This window comes from Pan paniscus, chromosome 19 (genome assembly GCF_029289425.2).
Source record: "Pan paniscus chromosome 19, NHGRI_mPanPan1-v2.0_pri, whole genome shotgun sequence".
NCBI lineage: Eukaryota > Metazoa > Chordata > Mammalia > Primates > Hominidae > Pan > Pan paniscus.
In genome coordinates this window covers 10,700,067-10,721,348 of record NC_073268.2, presented here as the reverse complement: position 1 = coordinate 10,721,348, position 21,282 = coordinate 10,700,067, and the positions used below count along the sequence as shown (strand labels likewise).

Below are 21,282 nucleotides of genomic sequence, written 5' to 3'. Positions count from 1 at the left end.
AGTGAATCCAGGAGCTGGTTTTTTTTAAAAAAAAAAAGTTAACAAAATACATAGACCACTAGCTAGACAAATAAAGAAAAAGAGAGAGAAGAATCAAATAGACAAAATATAAATGATATAAGGGATATCACCACTCACCCCCTCCCCCAGAAATACAAACTACCATCAAAGAATGCTATAAATACCTCTACACAAATAAACTAGAAAATCTAGAAGAAATGGATAAATTTGTGAATGCATACACCCTCCCAAGACTAAACCAGGAAGAAGTAGAATCCCTGAATAGACCAATAACAACTACTGAAATTGAGGCAGTAATGAATAGCCTACCAACCCAAAACTGCCCAGGACCACCAGATTGTTCCTCTGGTAGAATTCGGCTGTGAATCAAAGAGGAGTTGCTACCATTCCTTCTGAAACTATTCCAAACAATTGAAAAGGAGGGACTCCTCCCTAACTCATTTTATGAGGCCAGCATCATCCTGATACTAAAACCTGGCAGAGACACAACAAAAAAAGAAAACTTCAGGCCAACATCCCTGATGAACATTGATGCAAAAATCCTCAATAAAATACTGGCAAACTGAATCCAGCAGCACATCAAAAAGCTTATCCACCACAATCAAGTCGGCTTCATCCCTGGGATGCAAGTCTGGGTCAACATATGCAAATCAATAAATGTAATCCATCAGATAAACAGAACCAATGACAAAAACCACATGCCTAATAGATGCAGAAAAGGGCTTTGATAAAATTCGACATTGCATCATGTTAAAAACTCTCAATAAACTAGATATTAATGGAATATATCTCAAAATAATAAGAGCCATCTATGACAACCCATAGCCAACATCATACTGAATGGGCAAAAGCTGGAAGCAGTCCCTTTGAAAACTGGCACAAGACAAGGATGCCCTCTCTCGCCACTCCTATTCAACACAGTATTGGAAGTTCTGGCCAGGGCAATCAGGCAAGAGAAAGAAGTAAAGGGTATTCAAATAGGAAGAGAATCTGTTTGCAGACAACATGATTCTATATTTAGAGAACCCCATAGTCTCAGCCCAAAAACTCGTTAAGCTGATAAGCAGCTTCAGCAAAATCTCAGGATACAAAATCAATGTGCAAAAATCACAGGCATTCCTATACACCAACAATAGACAAGCCAAGAGCCAAATCATGAATGAGTTCCCATTCACAATTGCTACAAAGAGAAGAAAATACCTAGGAATACAGCTTACAAGGGACGTGAAGGACCTCTTCAAGGGAAACTAAGAACCACTGTTCAGGGAAATAAGAGAGGACACAAAAAAATGGAAAAACATTCCATCCTCATTTATAGGAAGAATCAATAACATGAAAATGGACATACTGCCCAAAGTAATTTATAGATTCAATGCTATTTCCATCAAACTGCTATTGACATTCTTCACAGAATTAGAAAACACTTCTTTAAATTTCATATGGAACCAACAGAAGAGCCCGTATAGCCAAGACAATCCTAAGCAAAAAAAAAAAAAAAAAAAAAAAAAAAGCTGGAGGCATCATGCTACTTGACTTCAAACTATACTACAAGGCTACAATAACCAAAACAGCATGGTAGCATGGTACTGGTACCAAAACAGACACATAGCCCAATGGAACAGAACAGAGACCTCAGAAATAACACCACACACCTACAACCATCTGATCTTTGACAAACCTGACACAAACAAGCAATGGGGAAAGGATTCCCTATTTAATAAATGGTGTTGGGAAAACTGGCTAGCCATATGCAGAAAAATGAAACTGGACCCCTTCCTTACACCTTATAAAAAATTAACTCAAGATGGATTAGACTTAAACATAAGATCTCAACCCATAAAAACCCTAGAAGGAAACCTAGGCAATATCATCCAGGACATAGGTATGGGCAAAGACTTCATGACTAAAACACCAAAAGCAATGGCAACAAAAGCCAAAATTGACAAGTGGAATCTAAAGAGCTTCTGCACAGCAAAAGAAACTATCATCAGAGTAAACAGGCAACCTACAGAATGGGAGAAAATTTTTGCAATCTATCCATTTGACAAAGGGCTAATATCCAGAATCTACAAAGAATTTAAATTTACAGGAAAAAAACAACCCCATCAAAAAGTGGGCAAAGGATATGAACAGACACTTCTCAAAAGAAGACATTTATGCAGCCAACAAACATATGAAAAAAACCTCATCATCACTGGTCATTAGAGAAATGCAAATCAAAACTACAATGTGATACCGTCTCACACCAGTTAAAATGGCGATCATTAAAAAGTCAGTAAACAACAGATGCTGGAGAGGATGTGGAGAAATAGGAATGCTTTTACACTGTTGGTGGGAGTGTAAATTAGTTCAACCATTGTGGAAGACAGTGTGGCGTCTCCTCAAGGATCTAGAACCGGAAATACCATTTGACCCAGCAATGCCATTACTGGGTATATACCCAAAGGATTATAAATCATTCTACTATAAAGACACATGCACATGTATACTTACTGCGGCACTGTTCACAATAGCAAAGACTTGGAACCAACCCAAATGCCCATCAATGATAGACTGCATAAAGACAATGTGGCACATATACACAATGGAATACTATGCAGCCATAAAAAAGTATGAGTTCCTTTCCTTTGCAGGGACATGGATGAAGCTGGAAACCATTATTCTCAGCAAACTAACACAGGAACAGAAAACCAAACACTGCATGTTCTCACTCATAAGTGGGAGTTGAACAATGAGAACCCATGGACATAGGGAAGGGAACATCACACACTGGGGCCTGTCAGGGGGTGGGGGGCTATTGGAGGGATAGCATTAGGAGAAATACCTAATGTAGATGATGGGTTGATGGGTACAGCAAACTACCATGGCACATGTATACCTATGTAACAAACCTGCATGTTCTGCACATGTACCCCAGAACTTAAAGTATAATAAAAAAAGAAACTGACCTGGGGAAATATTTCTGTGCTTACTTCATAGTTTAAACTAGACTACATCTAAAGATAATACAAATCCTAAAATCTTGCTAAGACAGTCATTAATGAGTAATAAAATAAAATAAAAAAAACAAAAGCAAAGGAAAGAATGACCACAGGGTTGAGGATGAGACAAAATTCAAGAGGGGAGGTGGAGGAATAGAACTAGGGTTATCCCATAGTTAGATGTAGGTTATTACTACAGTCCTAATATTCACATTAAGTGGTGAGTCCAGGGGTGTTTATGAAATTATGATTGATAGTTACATAGATAAAAGCTCTGAATGAAACAATGAAGAGAGCTTCTCTTTAATCAAGAATGGATAGATAAGAGAGCAGTAAGGGAGAAGGGGAGAGTGATGAGACCAGGAGTTTAATTAGACAGCTCTTAAAGCAATCTAGGGAAGAGAGCGTGAAGATACAAAATGAATACAAGACTAATTTTGCTGTTATGGATAAACTCAGTAACATCAAATGAAATTAGGTGTTTATTGCCCATAGTGAAATAATAAGTACCAAAGAGGATAGATACTATATAAGAAGGTATCCTTCTTTGCATCTATGATCTAGATGCAAAGGTAATGTGGAAATAGAAACCACAGAATGAATTATTATGATAGCAATAAGATGTCTACAAGATTTTGAGTTTGAGTCACTAAAAGGAAAAAGATGCCCTTAATGAGAGTAGTGAACAAAAGAGTAATTTAAGAAAAAAATAGTTCCATTTTAGGTATGTTTTTAGTGTTCCTGTGACTCTTGCGGATGTATTGAATTAAATAGTAGAATGAAGACACAAAGCTTTGGAGCAAAATTAACAGAACATGGATCAGGGGGGAGCTGATAAGTTTTCAACAAAGAGGCTTGCAGAATGACTACAAGAAAGGGAGCCAGGCTGGAGAATGAGGATTCTAGTTGGGGAAGGAAGACACTTGTACAGTCAAGACTTGATGTCCCTCCAAGTCAAACTATGTGTCTCTCTCCCTTTTATATCAGTCAAGGGACATAGCACAGTGTATTGTCCTGCACTATTGAGCACTCAAATACTTGCTTTTGAAAAAAATGAAACAAGGAAAAGTGGTAAGTGCTACAAAAGAAGTTAATGTGCCACGTAGGTTCAGAGAAAGTAGCCATTTCATTACATATGAAATGTACATATGCATGTGGGTGTGTGCATTTCGTCTATCACATATATTATTGTCTCTTTGAATTTTCAAAATAGTCCTGTGGCACAGATGGCAATAGCCCTCCTTCCAGATGAAGAAGTCACATCTCTCAAAGATGAAGTGATTTAGCCCATGTCTTTCAATTAGAAAAATGCAGATCTTGTATTTGAGCCCAGTTTTCCTCATGCTAAATGCTCTTCCTCTGACTCCACAGCTGGCCTGTAGAGGGAATATAGGATAATGAGGAGAGATACCTAAGGAAGTCAGGATGTGTGCACCTGTAGGAAACATGGCTAGAACTTTAACAAGCAGAGGGAACACTCCAGCCATGGTAATGGTCCCTTTTGTAATTCCTATTTATTTATTTATTGCTTTTTAAGTTATTCCCCTTTATCTTATGTTTTCATTCGTGGTTGTAGGATTTCGATATACATGCTTAGCGTCTCACAGTCCATTTACAGTTAATATCATACCACCTCATGTAAAATGTAGAAGCCCTGTATTTGCATAATCTCATTTACTGCTCCAACTGCCTTTTGCTAGATGCTATATATATAACAACTACCTACATTACAAAGCAACCAAATCAATGTCATAATTTTTCATTATTGTTTACATTTTTCAAAATGTTGTGGGTACATAGCAGGTGTGTATATTTATGGGGTACATGAGATATTTTGATACAGGCATACAGTGTGTAATAATCACATCAGGGTAAGTGGTGTATCCATCACCTCAAGTATTTATCCGCTGTGTTACAAACAATCCAATTATACTTAGTTATTTTTAATGTATGATTGAATTGACTATAGTGATGGTATTGTGCTATCAAATACTAGATCTTATTCATTCTCTACAAGATAAAAGGGGGTCCTTGCAAATGCTCATCTGGTCAAACTAAGAATACATGAGTTGGATTTGGGCTCCCTTTATGTTCTACCTCTCCAGGTTTTAAGAAAAGAAGTGAAATAGGAAGAAGGACTAACACAGATGACTTTTCCAACTCCAAGACCTGCATTGCTCTCTTCCCAACTTTTGTTCATTCAGCTGCACCCGTAGCCATTCCACTTTGATGAATGGATTGAACATCAAATACCACAGCTAAGCCATGTCACGTGTCTGGAAGACAGAAATATGGATTTCATATATTTCTACTTTCTTCTTAAACAAGCAGCTTATTCCCTTCCTTTTGCCAAAGGTAGAAAAAAAATAAACTAGATTTTTTTAAGCATAAAGTTAGGTGGTTATTCTTTTGTTCAATCCAATGGAATAATATATTTGAACTATTATATTGCTGATTTAAAGGTATATCGTAATTATACCTCTAGAACATACAAGACATTGGCCACTGTCCCAAAGAGATATCAAGAATAACCCATATGCCCAAGTTATCCAAATTCTATGCTTCTTTATTCTCTAGATTCCCTGGATAGATCAACTGGGTTAGGGAGACTCATGGGGCCATTTCTACAGGAGAAAACAGAGACTCCATTTTCTGGGTGTCATTTCACTTTCCACCTGCCCCATGGAGCTGTTGATGCCACATCTGCTAGAATGGTGTTCAGGTTGCTGGCACCTGCCATGCTTAGGGATGTTCAGATTCTTATCTCTGCTCTCTCCAGTCCAGAGAAGATAAAAATAGGGCAAGTGAGCCTGCACCAACATAGTCTAAGCCTTGCTTCTCGGGTTCTCACGTCTGGAAGAAGAAAAGATGGCATAAGCGTATTTTCCTGCACTAACACAGGCGCGTACACACTCTTGCTCACACACAGCATTAAGACATTAGAAGGATGTGGCTCCAAACATACAAGTGTCTCTGCTATTAATGGAATCTTCATCAAAGAGAAGCTGCATTATACTGCATTTTCTTCTGTTTTACACATTTTATGAGCCTATGGTTTGCTTTTGGGGTAAGACTTCCTAATTAATTTATTTTTCAATAAGGAGTACATTCACATATTCAAACTCCAAAATGTGCTAAAAGGTACACATGGTAATCGTTTTTCTCTCCTGTCTCTCATCCAATTCCATACCTCTAACAAGTAATCATTGTTATTGGTTTCCTGTTTATTCTTCCAGAATTTTTAAATAAACATAATAGCTAAAATCGTTCATATGACTTTGGAGCCAACAATAGTTTACACCATCTGGCCCTTTTCATGGTCCTACAGGCCTCTATCTGAACTACCCTGAAAAGCTCCAGAAAACAAAAATCCACTCTTTGCTGGTGAACTTGGAATACCAAAATTCTTCTGAGACTCCAGAGGTGTCGTGGGCCGGTTCCCAGTGCCTTATCCTCTCTTGGACCCAATCACCACAGGGATCCAGCGCTGGATTCCTAATCCCCTTGGGTTTGGGGCATCTCCCAGAATTAATTACCTCCAATTTAACATGTTTTGAAATTGACCCAACCTGTCACTAAATATAGCAGGACCCTAATTCCAGGTGCTGATGAAATTATAAGGACTCATTTCTCATGGTCTCCGTGAATAAGGAAAGTGAACAGACATTAGAGCAAATTTTGAAGTAAGTAGAAAAGGGGCAGGAAGTGATTATCAGGCTCTGTGTGGGGTTCTGTGAATGCATCTTCCCAAGATAGCATGTGCTGGCACGATCCTGATCTTGACCTGGAGCTTTTGTCCCTTACTCTCAGAATGGACAAAGATAAGAGGTTCTCTAATCCTGTGAGACAAAAGGAGGAATTGAAGCAGAGGTAGTGATGTCAAGAGTCATCATTCAACTCACCTACAGGCTGAAGCGGTTTTCCTTTTGGTGCCTTTAAAAGGAGTTTTTGTCACGTTCCTGTCCCCGTCTTCAGGGGGAGAGAAGCAGGGAGAATTCTGACAGTGACAGCCTGGGAACTGGCGAGAATGATCGGGTGAGGACTAGAGGAGCTTCTTTTTTTTTTTTTTTTTTTTTTTTTTTTTTTTTTTTTTGAGACAGAGTCTCACTCTGTCGCCCAGGCCGGAGTGCAATGGCACGATCTCGGCTCACTACAACCTCCGCCTTCCAGGTTCAGGAGATTCTCCTGCCTCAGCCTCCCAAGTAGCTGGAATTACAGGCACCCGCCACCACGCCCAGCTAATTTTTGTATTTTTAGTAGAGATGGGGTTTCACCATGTTGGCCAGGATGGTCTCGATCTCCTGACCTCGTGATCCACCTGCTTCAGCCTCCCAAAGTGCTGGGATTACAAGAGTGAGCCACCGTGTCCGGCCTGGCTTCTTTTTTCTTGCCCCTTCTCCTGCCCTTTCCAGCCTTTGGTGCATTGAGAGCCCGTCTCTCAAAATCAGCCCTGTAACCATAATAATGACATGATGCTGCTTTCATAGCCAAAAAGGCCAAAGATCCAGATCCTCAGGACCTTACAGACAATCAGAGTGATTGTGAAATCGGAGAGCAGGAAGCAACAGAGACCTCTGTCCAAACAATCCCCTGATGAGCCCTTTCTCTGCAGGAGACACGGATGCAGTCACACCCCCACGTCCACACCATATGCACACTCTTGCCCACACAGAACGCTGACGCATTAGAAGGATGAGACTTCAATCATACGGTTCCTCTGCTATTTGTGGAATCTTCGTCAAAGAGAAGCTGCATTAGACTGCATTTTTTTCCATTTTATACATTTTATGAGCTTGTGGCTTGCCTTTGGGGTAAGATTTTCTTAAGTAATTTATTTTTCAGTAAGTAGTACATTCTCATAGTCAGACTTCAAAAAGTGCTGAAAGGTAGATATGAACATCTTTCTCCCCTCCTGCCTTTCATCTACCCAGTTCTGTGCCTGTAGCAAGTAATCACTGTTACTGGTTTCCTGTTTAATTCTTCCAGAAAGTTTTAATGAACATACTAGACAATGTATTGCAAGTTATTTTGGAAGGTGGAGTTAAAGTGTTATTTGTGACCAAAATAAGAATAGGGACTTGAGTTGTGTCCTGATCACTCCGGTCCCCCACCACATCCTTATTCCCTCTGGTTTGTTTTTAACCTTGTAACTTTCACTTCTTTCCTCCTTGAATGTTTCTTTCTTCATCAGTGGGGAGCATAAGTTCTCTACACTTTATTTCCACCTTCAAACTTGAACCTGGGTCCGAAGGCATCCAAACTAAGTTCACCAAAAATTGTAATCCATCTACCACAGAAAAAATGTCTTCTAAAACAGCACACAGCTAATATAAAATATAAGAACGATTTTGAGTTGTTGGAGTTAGGGTTCCTAATAAGCCTAAGAAAATGCCTGCTGACTCCACGTGAAAAGAAAGAAGGACAATGCATGGAAAGGGTTTTCTATGTGGACGAAGGGCTGGCCGTTCACTGGGCACGCGGTGGTCTAATAGTTGAGACCTACAGGTCTAAGAGGAGAAAGTAGGAAATAAGATCTCTGGTCAGTGACGTGGGGACCAAGAGAAAAAATGGAGGGGAAACGGGCTGAGGTTTCCATCTCTGCTGAACTAGAAACAGCCAAGAGCCCCACGATGAAGGAGGGTGAGGATTCTAAGGCCTTTTTAATCTGCGTAAGTCAATGAAAGGTTTGTCCTACATGAGGGAGAGGTGAGAATCAATTCCAGGCCTACAAAAAGCAACAACTGTTAAAGTGAGGGAGCTGCAGGGGTGATCGTGCTCACCAGGGCGTCGGGAGAGCCTTGTAGGTGCACCTGTAAATATGCACTGAGGCTGGCGCGGTGCCTCACACTTGTAATCCCAGCAATTTGGGAGGCCGAGGCAGGTGGATCATTTGAGTCCAGGAGTTCGAGACCAGCCTGGCCAGCGTGGCAAAACCCCATCTCTACTAAAAATAGAAAAATTAGCCAAGTGTGGTGGCATGTGCCTGGAATCCCAGCTACTCGGGAGGCTGGGGCAGGAGAATCGCTTGAACCCAGGAGGCAGAGCCTTTCATTGACTTAGGCAGATTAAAAAGGTGAGACTGCGCCACTGGATGACAGAGTGAGACTCTGTCTTAAAAAAAAAAAAAATGCACTGAGCCCCACGAATCCACCCACTTCACCTAGAGCTCTGTCTTGGGAGGATGAGGAAGGCAGAGGCTAATAAACACATGCCTTGAGTGGTAATGGGGACTCTTGGTAGGGAGTAAGGGAAACATCACCTACTATGACCACATTTTGGCCAAGAACACGCAAGGGGGAGACCTTGGAGATTTCAGCGGCTGGCAGATAAAATGATTAAAGAAGACCACGTGGGCAGGTGAGAAGAACAAGAAGCTTGGGATTAAACAGTGGAGGCTGCATCCAGGCTCTGCCACTTGCTGGATGTGACTTAAGGCTCAAGGGATTCTTCGTTTTTCTATGAATGAAGGAAAGATACCCTTTTCTCATTAATGGAACATAACACTTTTAAGAATATTAATTATTTCCTTAATAAATGCAAAAAGTACCTTCCTACTTTGTTTTTTTACTTGGCATGTGATCTTTTTCTTTAAAAGAAATTTTATTATTATTATTATTATACTTAAAGTTTTAGGGTACATGTGCACAATGTGCAGGTTAGTTACATATGTATACATGTGCCATGTTGGTGTCCTGCACCCATTAACTCGTCATTTAGCATTAGGTATATCTCCTAATGCTATCCCTCCCCCCTCCCCCCTCCGCCCACCCCACAACAGTCCCCAGAGTGTGATGTTCCCCTTCCTGTGTCCATGTGTTCTCATTGTTCAATTCCCATCTATGAGTGAGAACATGCGGTGTTTGGTTTTTTGTCCTTGCAATAGTTTACTGAGAATGATGATTTCCAATTTCATCCATGTCCCTACAAAGGACATGAACTCATCATTTTTTATGGCTGCATAGTATTCCATGGTGTATTTTTAATTTAATTTGATCAAACCAATTATTCCTTTCCTTTCTTGTTTTCTTCACTGTTTTTTACTTAGAAAGTCCACCCTAGTCCTGAGAGTAAATCTTTATTCTGCTGCATTTTCTCCTGGTTGCTTTAGAGTTACATCTGCAGGGAAAATGCTTTAACCATCTGAAACTTATCCAGGTAAGTGCTATTAGGTTGGAATTTAAATTAATTTTCCAGAGACTTAACCAGCTTGTCCCACCATTGTTTGTTCAATCTCTTCTTCCTTTTGATTGGCAGTTCCACTGTTAGTAAAGCAAAGTCTGAGGAATACTGTGCTCTGCTTCTGGGTTTTCTGTTTTTTCCTTTGATGAATTGTATTGAGGAGAGAAGTAACATATGCCACAGTCCCTGGGGCATCCACATACTAGCAGAAGATAGTTCGGTAAGACATAGCCATGTTCAGGCCGGGCACGGTGACTCACGCCTGTAATCCCAGCACTTTGGGAGGCCAAGGTGGGCAGATCACCTGAGGTCAGGAGTTTGAAACTAGCCTGGCCAATGAGGAGAAACCCCATCTTTACTAAAAATACAAAAAAAAAAAAAAAATAGCCGGGTGTGGTGGCGTGTGCCTGTAGTCCCAGCTACTCGGGAGGCTGAAGCAGCAGAATTGCTTGAACCCAGGAGGCGGAGGTTGCAGTGAGCCAAGATTCTGCCACGGCACTCCAGCCTGGGTGACAGAGTGAGACTCCGTCTCAAAAATAAATAAATAAGAAATATCCATGGTCAGAGAGAGAATAAGACATAAGATGCCACTATTGCCTAGTAAGTAGTAATTTTAGTGTATGTAACTAAGGCTTACAAATTCATAGGTTATATTAAACTCTGAAGGTAAAAAAAAAGTGGCACAGGGAAACTGATTCTGTGGGTTAATCACTCGGCTGAAACACTGTTCCATCCCAAGAATTTCACCTAGAAAGAATGCATTTGTTTGGAACACTTATCTCTCTGTAACCGTAGTGTTTCCCTACATATTCCTATGGCCAGGACTCCATTAACTCAAAGCTACCACTGAACCTACTAACAAAAAGGTTGGCTGGGTGTGGTGGCTCATGCCTGTAATCCCAGCACTTTGGGAGGCCGAGGCAGGTGGGTCACCTGAGGTCAGGAGTTCAAGTCCAGCCTGGCCAATGTGATGAAACCCCATCTCTACTAAAAATACCAAAAAAAAAAAAAAAAAAAAAGCCAGGTGTGGTAGCAGTGGCCTGTAATCCCAGCTACTCAGGAGGCTGAGACAGGGGAATCACTTGAACCCAGCAGGTGGAGACTGCAGTGAGCTGAGATCGTGCTACTGCACTCCAGCCTGGGTGACAGAGTGAGACTCCATCTCAAAAATCATAACAATAATAATAAAAGTTCAGGCTAATTCTTATGCCTGATATTACCTCTATAGCAAACCCCCTTTCCATTCTTCCCACTCTTTCCATTCTCTGGGGTTTATGTATTTACATGATAGATTCATTCTGAGCACCTGTGTTGTACCAGCCTCAAGGCTAATGCTAGATTTCAAAGCTGAGCCAATTAGGCACCATCTCTGCCTACTCCCAGTGATGCTCACAGCAGAATGAGGGACACTCATATAAACAGACACTCAGAATCCAAGGTGACACGTGCTGTGATGGGGGAGGCACTGCATTAGGAAGGTCATGAACCTGAGTTTCTGGTAAGAGGATGAGTTGGGAAAGACTTCCCAGAAGAGGTGACATCTAAGGTGAGACCTGAAGCTTAGCTCGTCTGATAAATGGGATAGGAAAAACTATTTCAGCCTGAGAAAGCCTAAAGGTGAGGGAGTATCTGGGCCTTTAAAATAATTGAAACTATGATTAGTGCATAAAGTGTGGAGTGGAGGAGGGAGTTTCATGAGGAACTGGGGATGTCTGTAATAAATGACGGTAAGATCAAGGACATTCAGCCATGTTAAGTTTAGAGTTTATCCTGGGAGTAATGAGGAGTGTATGAAGGATTTTTCAAGTAGAAAGACAAAAGTCGAATTTGATTTTTCGCAAGCCCATTCTCTGTGTATTTAGAACAGCAGGTGGCAGGTGGGCATACCTGGGGGCATGGAGATCAACTGCCCAAATCCAAGTGAGAAATCACAGTGCCCTGAATGACATGAGCTGCAGCTGGGACTGACGGTGACCAGTAAACAGAGAGACGTCAGTAAATTGTAGCCATATTGAGAAGGTAAAATTGCCAGGCTTTGGTGGTGGTTGGATGTAGGCAGGGAGGAAGAAACGTGGGTCAATAATGACGCTCAGGTTTCTGGCCAGACCCGCTGTGTAGATAACAGTGATAATGATTTCCATGTTAGCCATGCTTTTCCCAATTCCAAAACCCCTTCCCAGGAGTTGTCTTTTTAATTATTGGTACAATGGGCTCATTTGACCTGTAAAATCTTAGGTTGTATAAATGTCATAGTTTCTACATGAACACTACCAGAGCAAAGCCAGCAAGCCCCTCCAGCCCAGCCCCAAAATACACATATTGGCTTAATGCTTATGGAATAAATTTAAAAGCCTCTCATTGCATTACAAACAAATCTGTGGTTTCTCATAGCACCAAGCACAGGAATTTGCAAATATTTAGTCGAACCCTATGAAATGGCCATTTTTGCAGGTCCCAAAGAGTCAAATAGTGGAGATTTCCTATGATCCAACCTCACACTAGAAGATCAACACTGGAATATTGCATAATTTTCAGAGTTCACAATCCAGGGCTTACCAACGTCACCCAATTAACCCAACTTTCTTCCTACAGACAAATGGAGGGGAAAAATCTGACCAGCATCTCAGAATTTTTCCTCCTGGGGTTCTCTGAGCAGCTGGAGGAGCAGAAGGCCCTCTATGGGTCCTTCCTGTTCATGTACTTGGTCATGGTGGCAGGCAACCTCCTCATCATTCTAGTCATCATTACTGACACTCAACTCCATACCCCCATGTACTTCTTTCTAGCCAACCTCTCCCTTGCAGATGCCTGCTTTGTGTCCACCACAGTCCCTAAGATGCTGGCAAACATACAGATCCAGAGTCAGGCCATCTCCTACTCAGGGTGTCTACTACAGTTGTATTTTTTCATGTTGTTTGTGATGCTGGAGGCATTCCTCCTGGCGGTCATGGCCTATGACCACTACGTGGCCATATGCCACCCACTTCATTACATTCTGATCATGAGCCCTGGGCTCTGCGTCTTCCTCGTGTCTGCATCCTGGATCATGAATGCCCTCTACTCCCTTCTACACATACTTCTGATGAACAGCCTGTCCTTCTGCGCAAACCATGAGATCCCACACTTCTTCTGTGACATCGATCCCCTCCTGAGTCTGTCCTGCGCAGACCCCTTCACCAATGAGCTGGTGATCTTCATCACTGGGGGTCTCACAGGACTCATTTGTGTGCTTTGCCTGATTATCTCTTACACGAACGTTTTCTCGACCATCCTGAAGATCCCATCAGCTCAGGGGAAGCGGAAAGCCTTTTCCACCTGCAGCTCTCATCTCTCCGTGGTCTCTCTCTTCTTTGGGACTTCTTTTTGTGTTTATTTCAGTCCTCCCTCAACCCGCTCGGCCCAGAAGGACACAGTTGCATCAGTGATGTACACAGTGGTAACTCCAATGTTGAATCCCTTTATCTATAGTTTGAGGAACCAAGAAATAAAGTCTTCCCTGAGAAAGTTAATCTGGGTTCGGAAAATTCATTCCCCTTAGTGGTAGTGACTTGACATCCAATATGGGGGTCTCCATGCACCTGCGTTCACCACAGTAAGCAGTGAAGAATGAAAGATGGAGAGAATCTAGAGACCTCTGTTCCAGTACCTATGATCTGAACCTGAAATATTCATGTCTAAGCTACAGGACTGCATCATAACCCATCATCAGGCCAATGTCACAGGTGAAGTTCTTACAATTATGTTCTAAAACCACAGCCATCCAGATGTATAATATAATGTCATGCCTTATTATATTTACTATAGTTAATAATATTGATGATTTAATAATGTTATTAGTTAATGCTTTTTAAACAACATGGGACAGCTCCTGACTGAAATAAGGGAATATCTGGCTGGGCTGTTGTATAGGGCCAAGAATAAAATTCAGGGAAGGATGACCTTCCCCCAGCATCACTGTGATCCTGATCACTCGGATCCCCACCCACAGTGTTTCTGCCACAGGCACTGCCCGTATCTGTGACGCTCCCATGCTCAGTGATGAGGAACTGGGTCTAGGAAGGGCTTGATGGAGATGGCATCTTCAGACAGACTCACTGCAGTGTCTTACCAGGCCTCCAAGACCCATAATCCTCCTGCCCCCTTAGACTTCATGTGAAAACCTCAGGTTCCTCTTCAGGGCAATTTTTTCCACACACATTTCGTCTCTGCAGCCCCAATGCTTACCACGTGGCGTAATGCCTGGTACCATTGATAGATGCTGAATCCCACTGAAATGGTTACAACTTAAAGTTAGGGGAAGAGAATGATTTTTATGGACACTTTATGCTCTCCTGCCTGAATGATTAAAGCCTCCTCCTAGTTGGTCTTCAGTCCTCAGTCTACCCGCCTTCCATCAACTCTGTACACCATAATCAGATTAATCTTCATAGGGTACCATTATATCACTAAGAGAAATGTCCTGTGGCTTGAAACTGCCTGCAGAATCAACTTCCAGCTGTTTACCGTAGCATGCGAGCCCAGTGCCACCAGTTCATAACTGATGTCCACAGTTAACCACACTCTTCCGTATTTCTCCCAAGGTCAACTCAGGCCAACGGTTTCAGAATACATTGATTATTGTGCATGGTTGCCAAAAACGACTTGGAAAGCTTTGTCAGTAGACGTTGTGGCAAGACTCTGTACAGTACGTTACAGCCACAACCAATACGTTTCTATAGGAAAATAAAATGTCACCACTGGGTGCTGTTTTTCATTCTTGTTGTCTGTTTACCTTCAGGTATCTGACTGCAGGCTGCTGTGCCATAGATGGTAATTGCTGTAGATAATAGCAATTCTAGCTCACCAGCTCCCTATTTATCTTATCTGAAGCCCAGACACGATCGTCTGATAATAAAAGGTAGTAGAGCAAAGTGGTAAGCAGCGTGGACGCTGTGGAATCAAGTTCAAACCCCGGCTTTGCCACGGTTAAGCTGTGTGATCCTAGGAAATTATTTAATGTTTGGAAAAAAAAAACCTACCTCATTGTGTTGTAAGTTTAAATATGATAATATATGTAAAGCATTCTCTGTGATAATTAAATGAAATGTGCATAAATACACATACAGGGTTAACTCCTAGTACACAGTGTATTTTCAATCGGTGTCAGCCATTGAGGTAGAAGCTCTGAAGCAGGTTCACTGTGCACCGGTTACCAACTTGTCCGAGTCGAGTGAAACAGAACACCCACACAGACAACAAGTGACATCAAGCAGGTTTATTATTCACAGATAGGCAGCAAGGAACAACAGACGCCTAGGATTCACCTCGAGCTGGTCCCCCAAGGCTCAGAAAAGCTGCACAGGGGGAATGAGTCTCACCTGCAGGTACTCCACTTACACTACAGCTGAGAGACCCTATAATGCAGCCCACCTTGGGCCTTACACCCTGGAGGTCACAGGATCCACTTGGCTAAACGGCTGAAGAACATTTCTTTTTTTTTTTTATTTTTTTTATTTTTTATTTTTTTGCTTTTGCTTTAAGTTCTGGGATACAAGTGCAGAACGTGCAGGTTTGTTACATAGGTACACACGTGCCATGGTGGTTTGCCGCACCTGTCAACCTGTCATCTAGGCTTTAACCCCCTCATGCATTAGGTATTTGTCCTAATGCGCTCCCTCCCCTTTCCCCCTATCCCCCACGACAAGTCCCGGTGTGTGATGTTCCCCTCCCTGTGCCAATGTGTTCTCATTGTTCAACTTCCACTTATGAGTGAGAACATGTGGTGTTTGGTTTTCTATAACATCCTATTTCTAGGGCAAGTGGATCAGAACCTGGGCTGTTACATCCAGCTCTTACCTATCTCAGGATGTCACATGCTACAGTTATTCTGGAAAACTATAAGCAAGAAAAGCGGGAAACCTGGTTCATTCAAGGCCACCCAGAGAACTGTCCTGCATTAGCCCTTCTTAAAATGAAAGCTGAGCAGCGGCAGATAAAGCGAATCCACTCCTCGGAACTGCGGATAAGGAATGACTTATTGCCCGCCCTGTGAACCGGGAAGGGACACTGCTGAAATTACACTTTTGGGGACGTTGTGGCATTTAATGAGGAATTACCTACCTACAGAGATCCATTTGCAAGAAAGATTGCAACCTACCTTTCAAATAATGCATACTAGGTACTTAACAGTAAAACTCTGCCTACTTAATTTAAAATACAAAAGTTTTTACATCATCCCATATTCTCTCCTAATTCATTGACAGACATGCACCTTTCACTGTTTAAATTAACATGCATCCATACTTTTAGTTCTACCTTTTTAACTTAAATTATTTGTTACTCTTTTATATGTATTTTTGGTACAAGAATGTCCATGTAACAACACAGTTTACATGTTTGTCATATAGTATTTGAGGTGTGCCTATATACTTTTTTTTTTTTTTTTTGAGACAGTCTCACTCTGTCACCCAGGCTGGGGTGCGGTGGTGTGATGCTGGCTCACTGCAACCTCCACCTCCTGGGTTCAAGCAATTCTCCTGTCTCAGCCTCCCAAATAGCTGATACTATAAGTGCACACCACGACGCCCGGCTAAATTTTTGTTGTTGTTGTATTTTTAGTAGAGATGGGGTTTCACCATGTTGGACAGGCTGGTCTTGGTACTCTTGACCTCAGGTTATACACCTGTCTTGGCCTCCCAAAGTGCTGGGATTATAGGCGTGAGCCACCATGCCTAGACACTCTTACACCATAGTTTGATCAAAGATTACTCTACTGTCAAGTTTATGGATTAAATCAAATTTTTGAATATATAAATATGATTTTTATAAGCATATTTTTGTGTGATTTACTCTCCTAGCCTACCTTCTTTAAAAATATATCCAGCAATAATTACAGATAGTTTTAAAGCTAATTTTCTTTAATTTCCTTAATTTGCCAAATTGCTATGAAAATGTAAAAGATCATCTAGAAAGAAAATCAATAAGGAAACACTGGACTTTAATTACACTTTAAACCAAATGCACCTAACAAACATGTACAGAACATTTAATCCAACATCGACGGAATCCATGTACTTCTCAAGTGCACACAGACCATTCTCCAAGATAGATTATCTTGTATGTTAGACTACAAAAAAGTCTTAACAAAATGAAGACTATTGAAGTCAATCAGGTATCTTTTCTGATCACAATAGTATGAAACCAGAAATCAGTAACAGGAGAAATCCTAAAAAATTCACAAATATGTAGAAACTGAATAACATACTCCTAAAAAACCAACGGGTCACTGAAGAAGTCGAAAAGGAAATAGAGACAAATGAAAATGGGACTACAACATACAAAAACTTAGGAGTACTTTTCTGCATCGTATAAGCAGGAATTGTATAGTAACAAATGTTTATATCAATTAACAAAACTCAAATAATCTAGCAGACTAAGCTCAAGTTAGCCAAAGAGAGGAAATAAAGATCAGAGCAGAAATAAAATGGAGACGAGAAACAATGAAAAACAATGAAACTAAAAGTTGTTTTATTGAGTAAACAAAGCCAACAAAGCGTTTCCTAGACTAACTAGGAAAAAAGAAAGAAGACTCAAATAAAATGAGAAATGAAAGTGGAGACATTACAAATGATACCACAGAAATACAAAGGATCATAAGAAACTAGTATGAAAAATTATACACAAACAAAATGGATAATCTAGAAGTGGACAAATTTATAGACACACACAACCTACCAAGACTGAATAATGTATCATGAAGAAACAAATTCTGAACAAGACCAATAACAAGTAAGGAGATTGAGTCAGTAATAAAAAGTCTCCCATCAAAAAGAAGCCCAGGACTCGATGGCAACACCACTGAATTCTACCAAACATTTCAAGAACTAATACCAATCCTTCTCAAACTCTTCCAAAAAATCAAAGTGGAGGCAATGCTTTAAAACTTATTTTACCAAGCCAGCATTACCCTGCTCCAAAACCAGACAAGGACAATACAAGAAAAGAAAATTACAAGCCAATATCTCAGATGAACGTAGATGCAAAAATTCTCAACCTAATACCAGTAAACCAAATTAAACAACACATTAAAAAATTATTCACCTTGATCAAGTAGGATTTACCCCCGAGTAGCAAGGATGGCTCAACATATGCAAATCAATAAGTGAGATAAGCATTAACAGAATGAGGGTCAAAAACCATATAATCTTAAGAAAAGTCATTTGACAAAACTCAACACCCTTTTGTGGTTAAAAAAAAAAAACTTCTCAAAACTTTAGGTATAGAGGGAATGTACCTCAACACAATAGAAGCGATAATCACCCCTCCATATTTGCAGATTCCATATTCATGGATTCAACCAACCATGGGTCAAAAATACAGTATCTGTGGGATATGGAACCCACATATAAAAAGGGCTGGCTTTTTGTATCCACAGGTTCCACAGACAAACTGCAGGACTTGAGCATCCATAGGTTTGGGGATGTGCAGGGGGTCATGGAATCAATTCCCCAAGTAAACTGAGGGATGACTGTCTGTGATAAACCCACAGCTAACATCATATTCAACAGTGAAAAGTTGAAAGCTTTTCCTCTAAGATCAGGGACAAAACAAGGATGCCCACCCTCAACACTTCTTTTCAACGCAGTACTGGAAATTCTATCCAGAGCAATTAGGCAAGAGAAAGAAAGAAAAAGCATCCTAATATGAAAAGAAGTAAAATTGTTTCTGTTTGCTGACAATGTGATCTTATGTATAGAGGACCCTAAAGACTCCACCAGAAAACTATTATAACTGATAAAGAAATTCAATAAACTTGCAGGATTCAAAATTAACATACAAAAATCAGTAATGTTTCCATACACGAATAATAATATGACAATGAAATTAAGAAAGTGATCTGATTTACAACAGCAACAAAAATAAATAAAGTATTTAGGCATAAATTTAACTAAAGACCTGTATGATGAAAACTACTAAATACTGTTGAATGAAATTGAAGAAAACACAAATAAATAGATATTCTGTGTTCTTGGATTAGAATTATTATGAAATGCCCAAATTGATCTACAGATTTCATGCAATCCTTATCAAAATTACAATGTCATTTTTCACAATAGAAAATAATTCTAAAATTCATATGGAACCACAAAAGACCCCAAATAACCAAAACAATATTGAGCAAAAAGAACAAAGCTGGAGGCATCACACTCTCTGATTTCAAAATATATAATAAAACAATTATCAGAACAGCATGGTACAGGCATAAAAATGAGCACATCAGCCAATGGAACAGGATAGAAAGTGCAGATATAAACTCATACATTTATGGCTAACTGATTTTTTACAATGGTGTCAAGAACACACTATGGGAAAAGATGGTCTATTCAATAAATGGTGCTGAGGATACTGGGTATCTACATGCAGAAGAATGAAATTCGACCCTTATTTTAACTATAAACAAAAATCAACACAAAATTGATTAAAGTCTTCAATATAAGACCTAAAACTGTAAAACTACTAGAAGAAAACATAGGGGAAAATCTCCATTATTTTGGTCTGGGCAATGATTTTTTTAATATGTCCTCTAAGGCACAGGCAACAAAAGCAAAAATAGACAAACAGGATTGAATCATACTGTAAAGCTTCTCCAGGAAATAATACTAATAATTAAAACCTAGATGATGGGTTGATAGGTGCAGCAAACCACCATAGCACATGTATACTTATGTAACAAATCTGCAGGTTCTGCACATGTATCCCAGGACTTAAATTTTTTTTAAAAGTTACACAATGAAATTTTTTAAAGATTAAACATTAAAAAGCAAAATATAATTATGTTTAAGTTTGAAATTTCATTTAAAATATAAAAGTAAATGGAAAAAATTACAAACCTAAAATTATTTTTCAAATGCTTTTTCTAAATTGGCAAAAATTATGTATTGAAAGCAGAATAAAATTAATATAAAATTTTTACTGAAATTAAATAAGGAATATTTCTTGGTTTTATTATAAATTTTTACAAAAATAAAAATATTTTCATATGTAGCATTCAAAGTTCATTCAGTTGCCAGTATAAAGAATCAGAATAACATTTCAAACATGTTACATTAACCTACCTGTATGAAAATGTGTAAGTAGGCCAGGCACAGTGGCTCACACCTGTAATCCCGGCACTTTGGGAGGCCGAGGCAGGTGGATCACCTGAGGTCAGGAGTTTGAGACCAGCCTGGCCAACATGGTGAAACCCTGTCCCTACTAAAAATACAAAAATTAGATGGGCGTGGTGGCGGGTGCCTGTAATCCCAGCTATTCAGGAGGCTGAGGCAGGAGAATCCCTTGAACCTGGGAGGCAGAAGTTGCAGTGAGCCAAGATCACGCCACTGCACCCCAGCCTGCGCAACAAAGAGCGAAACTCCTTCTCAAAAAAAAAATGTATAATATAAAATTTTAAACTTGTAATATTTAAATTAAATATAACCATCATTCTCAGCAAACTATCACAAAGATAAAAAACCAAACACCGCATGTTGTCACTCATAGGTGGGAATTGAACAATGAGAACACTTGGACACAGGAAGGGGAACATCACACACCGGGGCCTGTTGTGGGGTGGGGGGAGGGATAGCATTAGGAGATACACCTAATATAAATGACGAGTTAATGGGTGCAGCACACCAACATGGCACATGTATACATATGTAACAAACCTGCACATTGTGCACATGTACCCTAGAACTTAAAGTATAATAAATATATATATAATATATAAATAAAAAAATAAATATAACAATGTTATTGCAAAGATTTGATCCATGTTCACAGTGCATTCAACAACTCTTATCTATTATTAAACAAAAGAGATCTAAATATCCCTCCTACTTAGTGGACACAAGCCTCAGTTCTCTACCAATCTGTGAAGAAACAAAGGACTTCATATTGGCATCGAAGTGCAGAAGAAAAACATTTTGTTCCCAATGAAAGAATGACAAACTACAAATATATAATGATTATTTTTTAATTAGACTTTGTTCAATATCAAGTTTGAAATATCATCTTCAATAGCATATATGTTTGTGTTATGATAGAGGCATAATCCACATATTAATAAAATAACAATTTTTGA

At 39.9% G+C, this 21,282-nt stretch overlaps 2 protein-coding genes across 2 annotated transcripts in view; both read left to right on the top strand.

Annotated features, from left to right (window-relative positions):
- Positions 1–9,515, top strand: part of SPATA22 (spermatogenesis associated 22) — a 411,549-nt gene extending 402,034 nt beyond the window's left edge. The window contains exon 13 of the mRNA XM_034941280.3: positions 5,108–9,515. The gene's annotated coding sequence lies outside the window, so the exon portion shown is untranslated. The remainder of the gene's footprint in view (positions 1–5,107) is intronic.
- A 652-nt stretch (positions 9,516–10,167) lies between these two features.
- LOC100992016 (olfactory receptor 1G1) lies at positions 10,168–19,682 on the top strand. The gene has a single exon (XM_034941287.3). It carries the CDS (start codon positions 12,664–12,666, stop codon positions 13,717–13,719), a length of 1,056 nt encoding a protein of 351 aa, XP_034797178.3. The 5' UTR covers positions 10,168–12,663; the 3' UTR covers positions 13,720–19,682.
- The last annotated feature ends 1,600 nt before the right edge of the window (positions 19,683–21,282 follow it).